We start from the raw sequence: 20,432 nt of genomic DNA, 5'->3' as shown, positions 1-20,432 counted from the left end.
TTTTTTTTTTTTGAGACAGGGTTTATCTGTGTAGTTTTGGTGCCTGTCCTGGATCTCACTCTGTAGACCAGGCTGGCCTCGAACTCACAGAGATCCGTCTGGCTCTGCCTCTCAAGTGATGGGACTAAAGGCGTGTGCCACTGCCGCCGCCGCCACCACCACCCTGCTCTAAATTTCTTTGATATCCTTGGATTCTCCTCATCTCAGAGTGGTGTCTTCTAGCTCCATTTTGGGGAGAAGCAACAGGAAGTCTTTGATAGTGTTGACCCTACTCATCAATTCATACCATGGCCAGAACATCTCCCTGGTAGTTGAACCTTTTGGCAAATTCTCTGTCTTTTGATGTTTCCTGGTTAAAATTTGTGTGGGTCAGGACGTGGGCCAGGAAGAGACCCTGGAGTTGCAGGCGTCTTTGAAGTACATTTAGCATTCAATGGGAATCCTGTTTTTGCCCCAGCCCGGCACTTGTCCGTTATCAATATACACCACCTTCTGAACCTCCCTCCAACCTCATCCTCCTCCTCCCCAGGAATTCGTCGGCAAGATAATCAAGAATAGGCACCAGGGGATCAGAACTAGCAAAGGGCCATCTTAGGGCCCTCCACATGAACTCCCAGCCTTGGAAGTCTTAGTAACATTTTCCCGAATCCACCTGTCCATGAAGAGAAACACACCTTCAACTAGAGTTAGGAGCAGCTCTTCCCACACATCGACCAAGACTGAGACGAGGCAGCGTTTGGGTTCCCCCTGCTGGCTCTGTGAGAAATGACAGGCAACCTCTCACCTCCCTGCCTCCTCCCAGTTCACATTCCTCAACTGGGTCAAATATTTAACCCCACTGCTCCAGGGCAGAAAAACAACGTACCTCAGGAAAGAACTTTTATTCCCAACTCCCTAGGAAGGCATTACAAATAATAAAGATGGAAACCCAAATCAAACCTTAAAACAAACGGAAACAGGCCTGTGGGGTAGCCAGGGGCAACCAGGCAGGCAGAGAGGTACTTCACCTATCAGCCTGGGTCTGTATATTCATGTGAATATTCCAGGAAAGGGAGTTGGGAACCAGAGACCACCCAGCCCAGACAGGACAGAGAAGGGCAAGCGTGGTAGCAAGTCTGCCCTTGGTGTCTGCTGCCTGCTCTGATGCCCAGCAGTGCAGTTACCCTGTATGCCTCAGGGATTGAGGTGGGGGATCCTGCGAGCAAAGCAGTCATAGCCTCGGACAGGAGAGGTGGGTCCACGCTGTAAGGGGTTCAGTTAGAGCAGCGCACAGCCTGACTCAGGCTTTGACCTCTGCCGCCGCTCTCCAGCTGGGCGTCCAGATGTGGCTCCTCTCCCCTGTGTGGGATTTAGGGACCAGTTATCTAATAACCTTGGTAGAGGTCAAAGACATGGGTGGGGGTGGGGGGTCTTGATCAAAAGAGGTACCTCAGAAGGATTTACGAGGGAAAGCTTGCAGATACCTGTACAAAAGCCATAGGCATCCTGCACCTCTGCCTACCAAGAGAGGGGCGGGCTCACCCAGAGCCGGCTCACCTGGGGCGAAGGGGCCCTGGTTTGCGAAGGCTGGATTGCTTGTTGCTGTTGGTACTCCTCTTGCTGGAGCTGTTGGGCCAGTTCCAGGTCGCTAAGACCCAGCATGCCTTGTGGCTGCTGCTGTTGTAGGGACAAGGCAATAAGATAGTCCTAGAGAGAAAACAAGTCACTAGGTGGATGATGACCAAAGGTTAGAGACTCAGGTTTAATTTCTCAACCACGTTTCCTTCAAATTCTCCAGTTCTTCTTGCTCATGTAAACCAGTCAAGTCTGTCATCTGTGGTGCCAGGAAGTACACCCAAGCAAGGCAGTGACCTAAGGGTAACATGAAGAGGCTGGGTGGGGCAGCCTTTAGCCAATAAAATGCATGAAGCTGACTTATAGAAAACAGCTCAGGGGCTGGAGAGATGGCTCAGGGGTTAAGAGCACCCTCTGCTCTTCCAGAGGTCCTGAGTTAAATTCCCAGCACCCACATGGTGGCTCACAGCCATCTATGAGATCTGGCGCCCTCTTCTGGCCTGTAGGGACACATGCAGGCAGAACACTGTATACATGATAAATAAATACATCCTTAAAAAAAAAAAAAGGAAAGGAAAAAAAGAAAACAGCTCAGATGCCGATGGACTCCACAGATTTCGGAAGGGCCCCACACACCTGGTCCACCTGCAGCTGCTTCTCTGGAGAGTCACCCCCACCTTCGGCTCCATGGCTTTTGCCTAGGGAATGACTTAGGTGGAAGTCGGAGTCACAAAAGCAACTGTCACCATCCACGTTATGCAGACTCTCCCACACCACCTGCTCCTCCTGAAGAAAGCCCTGGTCAGTGACCAGTAGGTACAAGTGACTCTGCAGAGAGAAAAAAAGACAACGGGGCTAGTGTACACGTTGCACAGTTGCCTGGCAAGTCCAAGTTCCCTGGATCTGATCCCCAGCACGTACCCCTTACACACTCCTCCCACAAGCTGTAAGAGAGCACTTTACAGGCAAGGGGCAGTCAAGAGACCTTCTGAATCAGTGTGCTGACTGGAGCTTAGCATGTGAGCATCCAAAATGTCTTTAAATACGTGTGGCTGTGGGAATCAGGGAAGGACACCTGAACGCAGGTGAGTGTGTTGTGATTACGCTGTCTAAAGAATCCTTGGGGCTGGAGCACCACACCAAATCCAGTTTCCCACCCTGGCTTCTCTGTGTTTGCTGATGTCTTAGAGATAAAGCCTTTTGAGAACCAGAAAAACTGGGTGTGGTGATGCATGACCTCAACCTTAGCCCCTGGGAGGGAAGCAGATCAAGGAGAGGCCCGGGGCACACCTTTAATCCCAGCACAGGATACAGGCAGACCTGAGTTCCGGGCTAGGGCTCCATCAGGAGAGTCTAGATGAGGAATGGGGGAGTGAGGTAGGAGCAGCCTCTTCTCCTCAGTTCCTGGGGAGCCTCAGCTTCTAACTCTGAAAGACTATTGTGTGTTCTAAAGCCCCACTGTCCCTTGACAGCAGGTCCTCATGACCTGCTCTGCTCAGGGTCATCTCCAGGCAGAAGCAGAGAATCAACACACTGTGTCATCCTCTATCTTGCATCTACTCCTACATATATGAAGGCTTTTCCCTCAACCGGAGTCCCAGAGTGAAGACACTGTGAGACTGGACATGCATCACGAATTAGAAAAAAAAACACTTGTGCTAACCCACAAGGATTTTAGGGGTTATCTGTTACCACGGCTTCACCCACTTTATCCTGCCTGACACATGCACCCCAGAGAAAAAGGCTCAAGGAAATGACATTGTTCCTTCTCCCCTCCTCCAAAGCCCCATCACCTTGTGTTTAGTCATTGTGCTAAAGTGGTTGTTTCGAAAAAAGACACTGAGTTCATCTTCCTTAGCAGTTGCTGTCAGCTCACAGAGGCCATGATAGGTCAGCTGCGCCGCAGTGGTCTCCAGGAACTGCTCTGCGATCAAGCCTGCCAGAAGGGCATAAAATGGGCGACAAGCCCTGGATTAAATCCAAACCCATGATAGGGAAAAAGCAAAACAATCAAAGGGGCTGGGAGTCCGGCTCCATTTTACATCTTTAACAAACACAAAAGGCTCTTGAGTTCAGTCCTGGGGATGGCAGTACACCTTTAGTGTCAGCACCGGGGAGGCAGAGGCAGGCTGATCTCTGTGAGTCCGAGGGTAACATCTCTACAAAGCAGTTCCAGGTTAGCCAAGGGCTACTCGGACCTTTGAGACCTGTGTCAAAACAAAAACTAAAACCCCACAACCGCCAGCATAGCCCCAAAGCAAACAAAACAAGATAAGGAGTTTGTCCAAAAAGCCCCGGGAATATCCAGAGCCCCACTTTGTAAAGCCCAAACCCCACCCTGGGGTACGTTCAGATTTAGACTCTATGCTTAGCATGGACAAGGCCCCAAGCCTATTCCTAGCAACATATACACACACAAGTTGAAGCTTGGTAATGAATGTTTTGTGATCCTGGTACTTGGGGGCTGGAGTGGGGGGGAGATCAGAGGTTCAAGATCACCCTTAGCTACAAAGCCAGCCTAAAATACAAGAGATCCTGTTGCACCCCTGTGCACAGAGTTGAGATAAAACCCTTCCTTAAAACCTGACTATATTTAATCAATACAGCTAGGGGTGCACACCTGTGACCTGAGCTCTCAGAAGGCTGAGGCAGGATGAGCAGGAGTTTGAGACCTGCCTGGGCTATGGACTGATTTCAAGGCCAGCCTGAACTACATGAGCCCCTGTATCCACCCTCCCTCCCCCAGCAAAAAAAATAAAGTTCCTCTCTCTGTATCACACAAGAATAAGAAGCCTAAACTGGGCGGCGGCGGCGGCGGCGGCAGCGGTGGTGGCACACACCTTTAATCCCAGCACTCGGGAGGCAGAGCCAGGCAGATCTCTGTGAGTTCGAGGCCAGCCTGGGCTACAGAGTGAGTTCCAGGAAAGGCGCAAAGCCACACAGAGAAACCCTGTCTCGAAAAAACAAAACAAAACAAGCCTACTCAGCTGTCCTTAACATGAGATCTCAAGAAAAGAGGACATCACCCTCACCTTCTGTCACGAGGCTGGGGTCACTGGAGTGTTTACAGGTGATGATCTTCTCTACCAGCTGGTTGTAACTCAGTTTCCCAACAGCACTCACAGCCTCAGGACTCTGGGAGCAGGACAGGGCAGGACAAAAATAAACTGTTTTGTTTTGTTTTGTTTTTTTTAAAGGAAGGAAACGAACCAAGCCCATTGGACTGTGCCTTTGTGATCAAAGATTCCTGAACTTTTGATGTCCAAAGACCTGAACTTATTTGTGTGAGATTTCCTTGTACTGGAATGTGACTCTACCCAACAATATTAACATTCAAGGAATTCTGTATCAGTTCAGTCTCTAAATCCTAACCCTCTTCAAACTAATCAAACCCCTCCCTTCCTAGATGCCCCTACCTTTTTTGGGGGGAGGGACTTATTCATGCCAGCTTAAGCTGGTAGAGACTCACGGGGTCTCCTGTCCTCACCTGTGGATCAACAAGCCAGCCATGGTACAGAGGTATGCCCAGCAAGTCAAAGATGCTGCATTCGGGTGTGTACTCAAAGTCAGAGACGCCGGTGAATCGCACATTGACATCCAGACCTGTGGCCAGTTTAGGGAGCACCGTCATTGCGTCCTCCACATTCTGGTGGGAGGGAAGACAAGGATGGCACACTCTATCCCTCCCTCTCCCTCCCACCATCCAGAGACAAGTCAGAAAGCCTGGTTCTTCCTTCTTTCTTTCTCTCTTTCTCTCTTTCTTTCTTTCTTTCTTTGTTTGTTTTTCGAGACAGGGTTTCTCTGTGTAGTTTTGGTTCCTGTCCTGGATCTCACTCTGTAGACCAGGCTGGCCTCGAACTCACAGAGATCCACCTGGCTCTGCCTCCTGAGTGCTGGGATTAAAGGCGTGGGCCACTACCCCCTGGCTAAAATCCTGGTTTTCTTACAACCCATTTATTTCAACCCCCTCTTTTTCCCCCCAAAGACAAGGTCTCACTATATAGTGCTGGCTGTCCTAGAACTCACTCTGTAGACCAGGCTGGCCTCGAACTCACAGAGATAGCCTGCCTCTGCCTCCTCAGGGCTGGAACTAAAGGCATACCCACAACACTATGCTGGGCTGCCTCAAATCCCTCTTTATCTAATATAAAAATGAGTATTTTTTTTTCCAGGACAGAGAGATGCCATTCCCGAGAGAAGACACCAAGATTAAGGAGTCACCCACTAAGGCTTACGTCCACCCTATGTCCACTGCCCTCTTGCCTCACCTGCTGAAAGTTAAGTTGAAGGCCCTCAGACTTCTCCTGGGGCTCAATGGATAGGAGGCAGTTTCCTGTAAGACAGGGATTTATCAGCCTTCCCCAACCTACCCTGCCAGACGTCCCAAAAGCCTGGCTTCCTCCTCTTCTGGAGAATGGGGGTAATGTCTCAGGACCATGGGTTTTCAAACTCCAATCCAGAATTTTAATTTCTCAGAGCAATAAACAGACTTATAGAGGGGGCACACCCACCTACCTGAAAGCTAAGGACAGAGGCCAGGGCTATAGCTGGGTGGTGCAGTGCTTGCCTGGGACGGTCAAGTCTTGTGTTGGACCCCGAGCACCAGGAAGAGAGGTGGAAGGGCAGTAACTATAGGCAGAATGGCGCTAACTCAAAAGTCCTGGTCCCTGAGCGTTGCTTTTTTTTTTTATTTCCGAGACAGGGTTTCTCTGTGTAGCTTTGCACCTTTCCTGGAACTCACTTGGTAGCCCAGGCTGGCCTCGAACTCACAAAGATCCACCTGCCTCTGCCTCCCGAGTGCTGGGATTACAGGCGTGCGCCACCACCGCCTGGCGATATTTATTAATATGTACAGTGTTCTGTCTGCACGTATTCCTGCAGCAGGCCAGAAGAGGGCGCCAGATCTCATTACAGTGGCTGTGAGCCACCATGTGGTTGCTGGGAATTGAAATCCAGACCTCTGGAAGAACAGTCAGTGCTCTTAACCCCTGAGACATCTCTCCAGCCCCGAGCTTTGCTTTTTACTCTCCAGCTTTACAGAAAAGACTCAGATTCTTTCTTCCTTGCCCGCAATACCACGTCAGAGCTCCACATGAGCCCCTCCTCCATAAGTCACTCACCAAGATGTGTCATGAGCTCATCTGATGTGATCATTCCCTTCTGAGGGGGCAGCTTCACCTGGGGAGAAGGGTGGTCATATGTGAGCTGTTACTCCCAGCAGTGAAGGAGGAGTACATAGAGAAAGGGGGTCCAAGCTTGGCATGGGGGCTCATGACTACCATTCTGGTATTCAGAAAGCTGAGGCAGGAGGAGTGAGGCCAGCCTGATTTCTAGTATAAAATTCTCCAAAAGCAGCTGGGTGTGGTGGCGCACACCTTTAATCCCAGCACGGAGGAGCCAGAAGCAGGTGGATTTTTGGTGAGTTTGAGGCCAGCCTGGTCTACAGAGTGAATTTCAAGCCAGTCAAGGCTATGTAGTGAGACACAATCTCAAAACACAAAACAACAACAAAGCAAACAAAAAAAGAGAGAGACTGAGTGGTAGGGCAGAACAGGGGGCGGGGCTCAATGCTGGGATGAGGGACAGATGGTAAACACTGCCAGGCATTCGAAGTGTGAGATAAAGTAGGGAAAACAAAGGCTGATCTCTAAATTTAGGACTGGCCTGAGAAAAATCAGGATGGTGGAGGAGGGTCAGAGAAGCGCTCCCAGCATTCCCTTACCCCACCCTACAGGACATCTTTCCTACTGGTAGGAACTTAAGTGAAACCATTTTGTTCGCCTGCAAGGTAAGGAGCCAGCCCCAAGGCAGGCTCTGATATACTAAGGAACCAATCAGCATTGACTTCTCAGTGGAACTGCCCTGAGCTCTAAGCCCCAATAGTGCAAAACTAATGCTCACTGAAATAATTAAAAAAATTGCAACTTTGAAGTAGACCTAGGATCACACTCCTCCCGAGACATGGTATCTCAAGCTTCTCTGGCTACACCCCTCAACAAGGGAACTTAGAGACTTGTGGCCTCCATGTGACTCTGGCTTTAGGGACCCTCAAGTTTCCAGCACCAGCGCCCAGCTCACACATGCCCACCAGTCAGTGCTAGCCGCTGGCCTGTGGGCTTGCTGGCCAATGCTCTCGAGGACTTTCTGGGACCTCCAACCAAGCCACCTTCCCGGCCTGCCACAGATGGGCGAGCTTGGAAAAAAAAAAAAGCTCCCCAAGTGTTCTTACTGGAGAGAAGTCCCCAGTGGAACCCTGCATCATTATCTGCCCGATCAACCATCCCCACTTGGTAAGATGTCTTGTACATGAGCCTGCAGTAACCTCTACATAGCATGGTATTAAGGAACATTTGTGTGAACAACCCAAGCACATTTGAACAGCAAATCTGTGGCCATCTCCTCAAAGCCTATTGCTTGTGCTCTCCGAACTCACCTTCCACTGAAGAAACAGGATGTTCATGATGGCCAGCAGAGGACAAGGGCCATTGGTGCTCTGGGTGATGATGGGGGTCTGTTCTCCCTTCCAGGGGATCCACTTAACACAGTAGAAATCTACATCAGGCTGTTGGGTCCTGGGGGACTGAGGACGCTCCTGTGGCCTAGAACACGTCTCTACTGTTTCTACCTCAGATGGTGCCCCACACGGACTTGAGCTAGCTTCAGGAGGAGGGCACTCAAGATTTTCCCCATCCTGGGCTGGTGGCAAAGCTTGGTCTCCTGGCTCCTGTTCTCCAGCTGCCCCACCAGCCTCTGCACTACCCTTGTCTTGAGGGTTGTCTGGAGAGTGCTTCTCTGGTCCGGACAGGGCCTCATATTTTTCAGATTCACCAGTTTCTGCACTACTGGCCTTGCTGGGGACTAGGGGCTCCACCTGAGCTTGTTCCATAGTGGGGTTAGAGTCCAGCTGAGGGGGACAAAGGCCTTTCTTGACCTCAGGGACCTTGCTTGGGTGACTCTGATATGCAGAAGAGTGGGCTGGTCAATAAGGTCATTGAGTTATAGAGCCAAGAGAACGAGGAAAACCTGGGAAGTGAACAACGGGGAAGGCCACTCTGGCTCCGGATTCAGCTTTTCTCAGCATCTGTAAACAGAAGGCTTCGGCTTATTCTACCTCTAACTTGCTGTGACCAGATGGAATTGCCGGGACCTGGGCTTCCAGGCTTGGAAGGGATGGAAGACACTGGGTGGAACTGGCTTCTCTGAAACAGAAAATGACCGAGAATGAAGAAAATACAGAGAGGGTCTGCAGAGACGTCTCAGAGCATGGGCTGCTCTTCTAGAGGACCAGTTCAATTCCCAGCACCCACATGACAACCTCACAACTATCTGCAACTCCACTGCTGGGGGACTCACTACCCTCTCTGGTATAGACACACAGGCAAAACACCCCCCCCCCCAAACAGAATAAAACACTTTTCAGAAAAGACAGAAAGGAAAGGTCAGTGCCAAAAGACGGATGGAAGGCTGGAGAGCAAATGTTGAAATCATCTTCCAGCAGGCTAGTCATGTCGCCTGGTGGCATAGTGTTTCCCAAGCATGTGTGAAACTCTGGGTTTGATCCCTAGGTTCTCAAACAAACAAACAAACAAAAAATGGTAAACAAAAACAATCCTTATGGTTACTAATACGGTAATGTTTAGCCTGCCTTGGTAAAGGCAATCTTGTCAGTTCCAGACAACAAAACTTGCCCCTTCTCAGAACATTCTGTTTGTTTACTTATTGGGTTTTTTTCCCCCCAAGACAGGGTTTCTCTGTGTAATTTTGGTGCCTGTCTTGGTTCTCACTCTGTAGACCAGGCTGACCCCAAACTCAGATCCAACTGCCTGTCTCCTGAGTGCTGGGATTAAAAGTGTATACCACCATGCCAGGCTATGACCTAGAATTTTCAGTGAGGCTCCTATGTCAGCCATCCATGTGCTGATATTAGAGGCCTGCATCATCATGCCTGGCTCTCAGAAGACTTGGTGGAACCTTATACAATCCCAAAGCAGCCACCGCAAAAAGCCTAGAGAGGGGCTTCCTGGAAGAAAGGGAAATGTAGGTCATGGAGCTTGTCAGTGTTGGCTAAGCAACTCTGTAACCTGGGCATCCCTGAAAAGATCGAGAACATTCTACAGCAGCGGTTCTCAACCTTCCTAATGCTGAGACCCTTTAATACAGGTCCTCATGTAGTGACCTCCAACCATAAAATTGTTTTTGTTGTTGTTTTTTTAAGAATTTATTTATTTATTATCTATATAGTGTTCTGCTTGCTTACATGTACCTGAACACCAGAAGAGGGCACCAGATCTCATTACAGATGGTTGTGAGCCACCATGTGGCTGCTGGGAATTGAACTCAGGACCTCTGGAAGAGCAGCCAGAGCTCTTAACCTCTGAGCCATCTCTCCAGCCCCCCATAAAATTGTTTGTGATGATACTTTGTAACTGTACTTTTGCTACTATTATGAATCATAATGTAGACACTTGTGTTTTCCTATGGTCTTAGGCAACCTCAGTGAAAGGGTTCTTCTATCCCCCACAAAGGGGTCATGACCCACAGGTTGAGAACCACTATTCTAAAGTGCTGTGGGATATTCTGTATGCTGTGAATGTGTTGCTCTGATTAGTTGATAAATAGATGATTGGCCAGCACCCAGGCAGGAAGTATAGGCAGGATAAACAGACAAGGAGAAATCTGGGAAAAGGAAGGCTGAGTCAGGAGATGCCAGCCCGCCATCCAAGGAGCAGCATGTAATGGCACACAGGTAAAGCCACAGAAAAGGTGGTGACATACAGATTAATCGAAATGGGCTGAGTTTAAGTGTAAGAGCTAGTCAGTGGTAGGCCTGAGCTAATGGCCAAGGAGCTTTAATTAATATAAGCCTTTGTGTGTTTACTTGGGTCTGAGCAGCTGCAGACTGGGTGGGACACAGGAAACTTTCAGTTGCACGAAAGTACTGCTGCATGTCCTTCATCAATTACCTATTATACCACTGGAACAATGGATCCAAGGAATTGAAATTTTCCCCTGGGAATCTCAAGCTGGGAGGAGAAAAACCTTGAATCCAGCCAGACAGGAAGTTGTAGCTAGGAAAACAGATTTCAGAGTTCTAACAACTCATCCAACAACCTTGCAAGATGAGGCTAAGGCCCCAACAATAATGGGTCAATAATGGGCATGACCACACCTCAACCTACCTAGACTGCTTCCTATGCAGAATCTGGTCTCTACTAATTTAGGCCTCTGAAGATGGACTGAGGAGTGTCACCAAGTCACTTTCTTGCTAGATCCAGTGTAGCTACATGGAATAAATCCCTGTTGTTGCTCAGGTTTGTTTGTTTTCTGTTTTTCATTGTTACTATTTTAATTTAATTACATTTATTTAGTGTATGTGTATGTACACACTTGGAGGCCAGAAGGAAACTTTCAAAAATGTGTTCTTTCCTTCCACCATGTGGGACCTGGGATCAAACTCAGGTCATCAGGCAGCAAGAGCCTTTACCAACGGAGCCATCTCACTGGCCCCTAGTTTTCACCATTAATTCAGCTCTTTTAATTGGCTTATTGAGGACAATAGGTCAAACCTGGCTTATTAGGGCTGCTCAAGGCCCAGGCTCTGATCCTACCACCAATAACAACCTTAGATGGGGCACAAAAAATGCTCCCTACAAATCCTACCAGTGATTGCTCTCCCCACCTAAAGCTGACACAGCAACTCTTTAGGTCCTCTCTGTTTCCAGCAGTGCCTGCACCCAGAGATATTCTCTTGCTTGCTATTTGTATGAAACAGGAAACTGCTGATTATTGATTTTCATTTAAAATACCTCAGGGCTGGAGATGGCTCAGTGGTTAAGGATATATACTACTCTTTTAGAGGACCAAAGTTCAATTCCCAGCACCCACAGAGGGGTTTACAAGGATCTGTAACTCAAGTTGGAGGGGATCTGATATCCTCTCCTGGCTTCCGTGGGAACCAAGAACATGTGGCACACATACACAAAGGGAAACTGTTGTGGGATATCTATCTGTATACCAGGTGAAGATGTGTTGCTGTGATTGGTGCAATACAGAGCTGAACAGCCAATAGATAGACAGGAGAGAATAGGCGGGACTTCTGGGCAGAAAGAACTCCGTGGAGAAGAAAGGTAGATGCAGAGAATGCAGATGGGCAGTAGGGAGTTGAGGTGATGAGCCTCGTGGAAGAATGGAGATTAAAAAAAAATGGGTTCATTTAAGTTATAGGAACTAGCTGGGAAGAAGCCTAAACTAAGGCTGAGCTTTCAGGATTAATAATAAATTGCCGGGCGGTGGTGGGCACGCCTTTAATCCCAGCACTCAGGAGGCAGAGCCAGGCGGATCTCTGTGAGTTCGAGGCCAGCCTGGGCTACAGAGCGAGCTCCAGGAAAGGCGCAAAGCTACACAGAGAAACCCTGTCTCGAAAAAAAAAAAAGTCTCTGTGTCATTATCTGTGGACTGGCGGTCCCAGGGAAAGAGTACTACTGCAGAAAACACTCATACATATAAAATATGCCCATATATCATATAGGCTATAGATTATATGCTCATGTATTACATATGTATATAATAGATATGATCCCCACTAGCTGTCTATAGTGACAAAGGCCTTTAATGGAGAGACCCTCAAAGTTATCTCAAAATAAAACAAAAAAAAGAGCTTGGGGTATAGCTCAGTGATGGAGCCTGGCCTGGCATACAAAACCCCCTGGGTCCAAGCCTCACACACTGGCACACATTCTCCTCATGGCTCCCATCTAGATCATTTTAGATGTGAACACTGGACCTGTCTAACTTGCTGTTTATCAGCATTAAGCATAAAGTGAGATACAGATGGGACCAGAGATAGTGACAATCTCCTTCCTCCCCTCCCTGCTCATTAGTGAGGATAAAAAAAAAAAAACACCCAGGAAAGTCCTGGGGGCATAGCCTGGCAGTGGGGCACATGCTTAACATATGCAAGGCCCTGGGTTCCATTCCCAGCACCATTGAAATAAAAAAGAAAGGAGAACAGGGAGAAATTAAATCAACTAGAAATCTTGTCTTTGTTGTTGTTGTTGTTGTTGTTGTTTTTGTTTTTTCGAGACAGGGTTTCTCTGTAGCTTTGGAGCCTGTCCTGGACTAGCTCTATAGATCAGGCTGGCCTCTCACAGAGATCCACCTCCCTCTGCCTCCCGAGTGCTGGGATTACAGGCGTGCACCACCACCACCCGGCTGTCTTTTTTTTTTTTTTTTTTCTTTTAAATGCCTTTTGACACAGGTGTCGTTGTGTGTGATGGTGCACACCTTTAAACCCAGAACTTGGGAGGGAGGAGCAGCCAGAGCTCTAGTTTTGCCCAGGCTAGCCCAAGCTTTCGGTAATCTTGCCTCAGTTTCCCAAGTGAAGGGATTTTAAGGGGTTTAGGACACGCCTGACCTGAACTTTTGTTTGCTCAGCTTCTTGCTCCCTCACCTGTTTTCTTCTTAAAAACCTTCAGGACTTGGGTGCTGGGAGAAGGCTGGAGCACAGGAGTGACCGTAGCTGGGAGAGGCAGGGGGACCTCTAGTTCAAGGTCTGCCTGGGCTACAGAAAACATCAAAGTTACTGAAACTAACGTAAGTCTCGTCACCCAAATTGATCATTCTGATTCTAATATAATTAGTGCTAGCTGCAGGTAATTAATACTTTGTTAATTTAGAATCACACCAGCAAAATTTATCTGCAGGCCTTACCCTCTTTTTCCTCTCTCTCCACATCTCTTCTCCTCCCATGGCACTTAGGGAGAACCTTGAAGCAGATGCCACGCCTGGGAAATTTTAAAAAGCCTAAAGAGAAGCTCGGCTCCTTTTCTGCCCAAGGTTAGAAATGATCAATAATTAAGTGGGGGTTGGGAAGGCTAGCTGACCAAAGAATGGAGCTGAAAGAAACCACCGAGGGAGTGGGGTCTCAGGGAAAATGGCCAGGGGCAGGGCAGGAAAGGCAATGGAGGACTCCACCTTGCAAGGCCCGGAGGTAGGAAAGTAGGAGGGGAGAGTATTCAAATAAATCGGGGTTTCAGCCTTATACCTCCTTTCCTTTCTTCAGTCCAAATCCTGCTCTAAGTAGAACTACTTATGGGCGCAGGTGAGGTAGTTAAAACACCTGGTCCCTTCCTAGTCAGCAGCAGATACTATTACACAGTGGAAGACGCATATTAAATTCGTACTTAGCTACACAAGACGGCATCACCCACTCTCGGGACTCTTCTCCCCTGACCTCCTTTTCTGGTCTTACCCAACCTCCTTCTCACCTGAATGCAAACCTTCACGGCAACAATGCTTTGCGATTCCTCTAGAATAAGTCAAACACTGCAATTCTTGCTCCCAAGGAGAGGGAGAGGGTTTGTTTATAACGGGGAAATGAAGAGCCAGCATCGATCGCTTGGACTGCTCCCCACGCCTTGCAAGGATCCTATAAGCGACGCAGATGTAGAGTCCACAGACGGGACATCAGGTGTCAACTCCCCTCAAACCGGAGAGGGGAAGGGGAGCTGCGAGAGGAAGTGAAGAAGATAGTTCGAAAACAAAGTTTTTACCTGAAAGGGGTGCATGCGGTTCCGGGACTGAGAGAGGACTCAATTCTGGCGGCTCGACGCTGGAGGAGGGGGCATCGTCCAGGGGCGCTGCCTGCGCCAGCTGCTCCCAGCTGCTCCCAGCTGTCAGCCCCGGAGCTTACACGCCTTGACACGGGTTTACTCGCGCGGTGCCCAGCTTGGGTCGTGACCACTTCCGGACTCACGCCCAGCACGGGGCACGCCGGAGGAGGGTGGGGGCGAGGGCAAGCAGGGGGCAGCGCCCGCGCTCCGGGGGCCTCCCGGCGTCTTCAGGATTGCCGAGTGACCGGGTCTCCGGCGTGCGCTCCAGGCCCTGCCTACAAACTGGTTTTCAAAGGAAGTTTGTGGTTTTTCTTCTTCTTCTTCTTTCCCTCTCTTTCCCTCCGTCGGGACAAAGACGAATTAGCCGAGGACGAGGTCCCCGGAGGAGGAGGGGCCCGCTCGGCCGCGGAGGAGTTCCATCAGGGCTGTCTGAGCCGGTCAGCAGCCCGGTGAGCGGCAGAAAGGAAGAGAGAAAAACAACAGACCCTTTCTCTTCCCTCCGCCTGCGGCGGGAAGGGACGGACGGAGCGCGTGTGCCTCTCTGGTGAGAACCGGGAAAAGCAAGCGGCCTGGCTGAGCCGAGAGGAGCGGGGCGGGACCGCAGCAGCCGCTGGGACCTCCCTGGATGCCCGCGGCGGTCCTCTGCTCTGAGCCACGGAAGCAGCGCGAAGGAGCGATGTTTGCATATTTATTCGTTTAATAGGAAAGAAAAACCACCGCTTCTGTTCTTCGGGAGCCCCCCAGAGGGCTCCTTTCCAAGTCTTCCCTTCTTGTATGTGTTTCAAAAGGCTAGACATGAAGCTGATTGAGCGGTGTACCTGGTTAATACATCTAGGGTGAAGAAGACGCCCCCTCGTCTCCTCTCACCTCCTCGAGAAGCAGAAAAATCTGGGGATAGATTAAAAAATGAGGGGACACGGTATGATGAAGGGCCACCCCCGTGCCCCAGTGGTGTGCGCTGGGGCACGAAAGTGGCAGTTGGAGAGATGTTGGAACCTAGCCTTACATTCTGAAGGCTCCTCTGTTGACGCGGCTGCCACACGATGAGACTTCAAGCAACTCTGAAAGCTGAGAGAACAGTTGCAACAGAGACCCAGGAAGCAAAGTCATGGTTGCAACAGTCCAAGAACAGCAAGAGGAGATATTTGTCCAGGCTGTGAGGGAAAAGAGGCCACAGAGCTATGAAGTTAGGAAGAGTTGGCACGACTGTAGGTTTTAAGACAGGTCAAAAATTATGCTAATGTTTTCCTAGCATGAGCAAACACACCATTGATCACAATAGGTCAGTTTGGTAAAGGGGAGAATTAAAATTAAAAGACACCTAAAGCTATTTTAATAAGATATAGAGATATGCTGTAATTTAAAGTCCCGACCAAGCCAGGCTTGTGAATCCAGCATTCAGAAAGCTGAGAAGAAAGACTAGCTTGGGCTATATATCAAGACCTTGTATTTTAAAAAAAAAAAGAGAGAGATTAATTTACATTAATCTCAAACAGACGCTCGGTGTAATATATGGAAAGATACTATACCTAGCCATATCTGAAGGAGCAATTTCAGATGCCATAAAGGCGAATTATTGTGACACATACACAATTTGTATGTCATAGCACTCAGAAAACTGCTCACTTGGGGACTCTTAGGAGCTTCCGGACTACACTTCCCAGGAGGTATTGCGACATGCTCCTCCTTGACCTCCCATGAGCCTCTGGGCTCAGAACTCAGCCTCCACCGCTGGGGGCGGGGTAACGCCGGACTCCCGGAGTGCCGGATTACGCACTTCCTCCTGGGGTTCGGAGGCCGAACCCTTGTGTGGCGGGTTCGAGTCCCGCCCCCTGACTCTCGGCTCTAGAACCTGAGTCTGGGGTGGGGTGCATTCGGCCGGGTCACCTCTCCTCGCCGAGGGGCGACGGCACACCTCGGGCTTCAGCATGGAGGACTACCTGCAGGACTGTCGATCCGCTCTGCAGGTAACGGGTCCCGAGCTGTGACTGGGAGGAAAGCGGCGTGGGGTCCGGGAAGGACGAAGGGTAGGGTGTGGGGAGCCGGGACGGTCGGTCGGTCGGTGTGGAGGGATCGCAGAGGTGGACGCGGGGGAGCTGGGGCCAGACCCATCGCCCACGGGCGGGAGAGCCCGAGAAGTGAGTCGGGTCCCTCCGCTGGACCCGGAGGTGGCCGCCAGCCTCGCCCGGCGAGGTGTGTCTGTCCCCTCTCCCCGCCCTGTCAGCCCCGCTCCGGCAAGCGGGGCTTCTGCCCACGGCCTGCGCGTGAACCCCGGGGATGCGGAGGGCACCTGGTGCACCGCTCCATTGCCTCTGAATGGCGGTTTGCCTTCTCTTTCTAGGTTAGAGGCGTTCTCTAGTGTTTTACTTTAAATCTCTGTGTTTAAGCATCAGGCATAGATGTTGACCCACAACTTACATTCCTTAGCCTCCGGTATTCTCCTTTAGTCTCCTTTACACACAAATACGTAAAAATACCCGCTCCTGGGTGAGGGATACACACGAAGTGTTTGGAATCTAAACCATAAGCACGGGCCCCTGAATGCTTTGTAGCTTATTTTTGGTGCTTCCTGAACCAGCTGGACTCAGCCAGCCGCGCTGACAGGCCATGGCAGCTTTGGATCATTGGCTCCAAGTCACCTGGCCCCCTACTGTGAGTTTCTCTGCCCCTGTAGAAACCTAGACAGATGGCTGTCTTCCTTTAAAAAATAACTTAGCTGGGTGTGGTAGCCACATGCCTCTAGTTCCAGCTCTTGGGAGGAGGAAGAGGCTGAAGGTTCACCAGTTCAGGCCAGCTTTGGGTTAAAGAGAGAGAGAGAGAGAGAGAGAGAGAGAGAGAGAGAGAGAGAGACAGAGACAGAGAGAGAGAACACCCTCCAAACACACACACACACACACACACACACACACACACACACACACACACACACACAAATAGAACAAAACTTAAGATTTCTCTGAGCAGTAGAGTCTGGCCTTTAACAAACCCTGAAAGTCACCCAGTTCGCTGTAGACTGAGCTGCTGGGATAAATGAATATCCTTAATTTGAATTTGAGGTGAGTTTCAATTTGATGCCAGCTACAGTAAAATTTTCCTTTCAAAAACATCTGACCAGACTGGATGCCTGTAATCTCAACCGTTGGTAGGTAGAGGCAAAAAGATTGTTAGCTTAAGTGTAGCCTCGACCACACACTGAGGAAACCTGGACTTCACAGAGAAACTCGTGCATTCTCATAAACCCCTAGAAAAAACACCATGTTTGGGGAAAGTTGTTTTAATGCATAAGGCAATTTGGAACCAATTCTCTTTGGTTACTTTCCTTTTTGTTTTGGGGTGTGTGTGATCCTCCTAGTTCTGTGTGCCATCACACTTAACCCGAGGTCTGCATTTTGTTTTCCTTTTTGATGTGTTTGTTTTTGAGATGGTCCTAATGTAGCCAACGCTGACCTTGACTATCTGGCCCTGCTTCTACTTCCCAAGTGTTGGGATTTTGGACTCTACTGTGATGCCCAGCTTCATTTGTTTAATTTTATTTATATGAGACAGGGTCTCACTTTGTAGCCCTGGCTGGCTTGGTACTCTGTAAACCAGACCAGTCTCAAACTCATAGATCCACCTGCCTCTGCCTCAGGGTGCACCAGCACTTCCTGGCAAAATTTTTTTTTAATTATTTGTGTGTGTACATGTGAATGTAGGTACCTTTGGAGATCAGAGGTCCCACATTCCCTAGAGCTGAAATTAAGGGAGGTTGTGAGCAATCCCACAAATGGAACTTTGGGAGAGAAATAAATATTTGTGTGTGTGTGTGTGTGTGTGTGTGTGTGTGTGTGAATGTATGTCTGTGCACATACGTGCATGTATCCAGGGAAACTAGAAGAGGGTGTTGGATCCCCTGGAACTGGGTTACAGGTAGTTGTGAGCCTCCTGACTTGGGTCCTGGGAACAAAATTTCTGTGCTCTGGAAGAACATTCAATTGTGGTGGCTGGCTTACAGTTCAGAAGTTCAGTCCATTATCAACATGGTGGGACAGGGTGTTGTGCAGGCAGACACAGTGCTGGAGAAATAGCTGAGTGTCCTACACCTTGCAGGCAACAGGAAGTGCCCCATGATACTGGGAGTAGCTCAAAGCCCCCCCCAAATAGTAACACCCTTCCTCCAACAAGGCCACCTCCTAATAGTGCCACCCCCTTTGGGGGCCATTGTCTTTCAGACCACCGCAGCCCCTTCCCCCAGGTAACAGCTCATCTACACTATTATGAAGTTTAGGTTTTCCAGTATTACGCTATCCTTCTCCATACTCCTCCAAGGAGCAAAGCTCGTCCTTTGTGAACCCGTGTGCTTCCTTCTGAAGGAGCCTTAGAACATGAGATTCTAAGAATATTAATTATAAGCCAGTAGCAGTATATGCTGGAGGATGCCAGTAATTTTAATTATTTTTAATTATGGAAACATTACATAAGGAAAACATTGAAGCACAAAATAGATACGAAGTAGAAAAGATAAAGGCCTTTTTTCCCCCTTTCCATCCAGTTCCCCCAGAATCTGTTAAAGTTTCCTTTTTAAAAGAAATTTATGTGTATGTGTGTATATATCTGTGATTATCTGCCACATGCACCATAGGGTTCAGAAGACGATATTATTAAATCCCCTGGATCTGTTGTGAACCATTCCATGTGGGTGCTAGGAACTGCTGAGCTTTCTACAGCCTGGTGTTCCTTGTAAAAAGAGATCCTAATCCCAGCCTGGTCTACATAGCAAATTCCAGGACATTAAGGGCCACACAGAGAGACCTTGTGTCAAACAAGCAAGAGCTTGTTTGCAGGGTCAAGCAGAGGAGGACAGCTCCGTGTACACCCTGGACCAAAGAGCAGTCTTCTGATAGAGAGGGCTGCCCTCTTGAGGGCCAGTGCTTCTTCAGGAGGGATGGAGGTACATGGGGCAGAGAAGGAGGAGGCTGGACTCTGGCCTAGCAGGGTAGATCAGCAGAATGAGTCCTGGTGATCAATGGGATGACAGATGTCTCAGACAGGTCACCCTCACATCTGCCTGTGGAAAGAGACCAGATGAGACAGACACACCATTGACTTGTGTGGGAGCTGTGAATGCTTGGCTTTTGCACAGGCCAGAGACAGCTGACTCGGAGCCAGTTCTCCTGCAATGCCATATTTTTAGTATGTGACACCAGAGAACTTTTCTGTAGCCTTGCCACAAGGACAATGGCATGTTCCACTTGAAAGAAATCTACATAGCTGGCCTTGGTAACTGAGGTTGAGGTGGAAAGACCCCAAGTTAAGGGCTAACCTAGATAACAGAGCAAGTTTCAGGTCAGCCAGGGCTGTGTAAAAAAAACAAAAACAAAAACAAAAAAAACAAGGTTGGGGATTTAGCTCAGCGGCAGAGTGCCTAGCAAGCGCAAGGCCCTGGGTTTGATCCTCAGCTCCAAAAAACAAAACAAAACAGAAAGAAGCTGAGTAGAGTAGCTCACGCCTTTGATCCCAGCACTGGGGAGGCAGAGACAAGCAGATCTCTGTGAGTCTGAGGCCAGCCTGGGCTACACAGAGAGTTCTAGGACAGCAAAAGCTACATAGTGAGACCTTGTCTTGAAAACAATAACAAACAAAACAAAACAACAACAAAAATAAGAAAGTAATAGAAAGAGGGAGAAAGGAAGCCTGCTTTAAATGGGCTCCTATTTCTATGACAGACTCATCTTGCACTTCCAGCAGGAAGAACTCTTTGCTCTGGGGTGGGGCTACGTCTCAGGCTGAGCTAGGAACAAAGGTACGCTTCTCAGGCATGAGGCTGCAGTCAGGAGTAGCTGCTCATCCTTCATCAGAGTCCTTCGTTTTCTCGGGGTGAGAAGGGTCGGGGGTAAGGGTGTTGTCTGGTCTGCCCCTCCCCTTGTTAATATTGTGTAGAGTAGCTGTCAGAACATGTTCAGCTTCAGACAGGAAGTGGTTTTCTTCTCCTCCTCCTCCTCCTCCTCCTCCTCCTCCTCCTCCTCCTCCTCCTCCTCCAACTCCTTCTCCTCCTTCTTCAAGATAGGGCTTCTCTGTATAGCCTTGACTGTCCTAGAACTAGCTCTGTAGACCAGGCTGGCCTGGAACTCACAGAGATCCACCTGCCTCTGCCTCCTGAGTGCTGAGATCAAAGGCGTGGGCACCACCACTGGACTGGGAAGTGGTTTTCTTAGCCCTAAACCCTCCTGCTGGCGGCAATCCAGGCCATAAAACAAACGAGCAAAACACATTAGGATGTGTTGTTTT

At 49.3% G+C, this 20,432-nt stretch overlaps 2 protein-coding genes across 4 annotated transcripts in view; one reads left to right on the top strand and one right to left on the bottom strand.

The window, feature by feature from the left end:
• Positions 1-866: 866 nt before the first annotated feature.
• Mindy1 (MINDY lysine 48 deubiquitinase 1) lies at positions 867-16,404 on the bottom strand. 3 transcript variants are annotated; one of them, XM_036189692.1, is made up of 12 exons: positions 16,106-16,404; positions 15,172-15,319; positions 14,106-15,053; positions 7,988-8,753; positions 6,675-6,732; positions 5,823-5,887; positions 5,042-5,200; positions 4,587-4,689; positions 3,348-3,490; positions 2,191-2,382; positions 1,537-1,686; positions 867-1,338 (listed from the first exon to the last, which is right to left on the bottom strand). In XM_036189692.1, the coding sequence occupies exons 4-12, from the start codon at positions 8,438-8,440 to the stop codon at positions 1,258-1,260; spliced, it is 1,404 nt and encodes a 467-aa protein (XP_036045585.1). In that variant the 5' UTR covers positions 8,441-8,753; positions 14,106-15,053; positions 15,172-15,319; positions 16,106-16,404; the 3' UTR covers positions 867-1,257. The 3 variants fall into 3 exon arrangements, with proteins under 3 accessions (XP_036045585.1, XP_036045584.1, XP_036045586.1); XM_036189691.1 differs by having other exon boundaries at positions 14,106-15,319; XM_036189693.1 differs by lacking the exon at positions 7,988-8,753 and having other exon boundaries at positions 14,106-15,319; positions 16,106-16,402.
• The window catches only part of Prune1 (prune exopolyphosphatase 1), a 30,138-nt gene continuing 24,082 nt past the window's right edge, over positions 14,377-20,432 (top strand). Inside the window, exon 1 of the mRNA XM_036189694.1 lies at positions 14,377-16,132. Within this exon, the coding sequence (XP_036045587.1) occupies positions 16,094-16,132 (39 nt within the window). The 5' untranslated portion in view covers positions 14,377-16,093. The remainder of the gene's footprint in view (positions 16,133-20,432) is intronic.

This window comes from Onychomys torridus, chromosome 6 (assembly GCF_903995425.1).
Source record: "Onychomys torridus chromosome 6, mOncTor1.1, whole genome shotgun sequence".
Lineage (NCBI taxonomy): Eukaryota > Metazoa > Chordata > Mammalia > Rodentia > Cricetidae > Onychomys > Onychomys torridus.
The sequence above is the reverse complement of the archived record's forward strand: the minus strand, read 5'-3'. Positions and strand labels throughout refer to the sequence as shown.

Bases quoted from the DNA above. Each gene is read 5' to 3' on its own strand.
- Mindy1 (XM_036189691.1), bottom strand. From the start codon at position 8,440: ATGGAACAAGCTCAGGTGGAGCCCCTAGTCCCCAGCAAGGCCAGTAGT. The intron at 5,888-6,674 runs GTGAGTGACTTA...CCTGTCTTACAG, and splicing joins TGAGCTCATGACACATCTTG to GAAACTGCCTCCTATCCATT. The intron at 3,491-4,586 runs GTGAGGGTGATG...CCCTTCTGGCAG, and splicing joins CCCCAGCCTCGTGACAGAAG to GCTTGATCGCAGAGCAGTTC.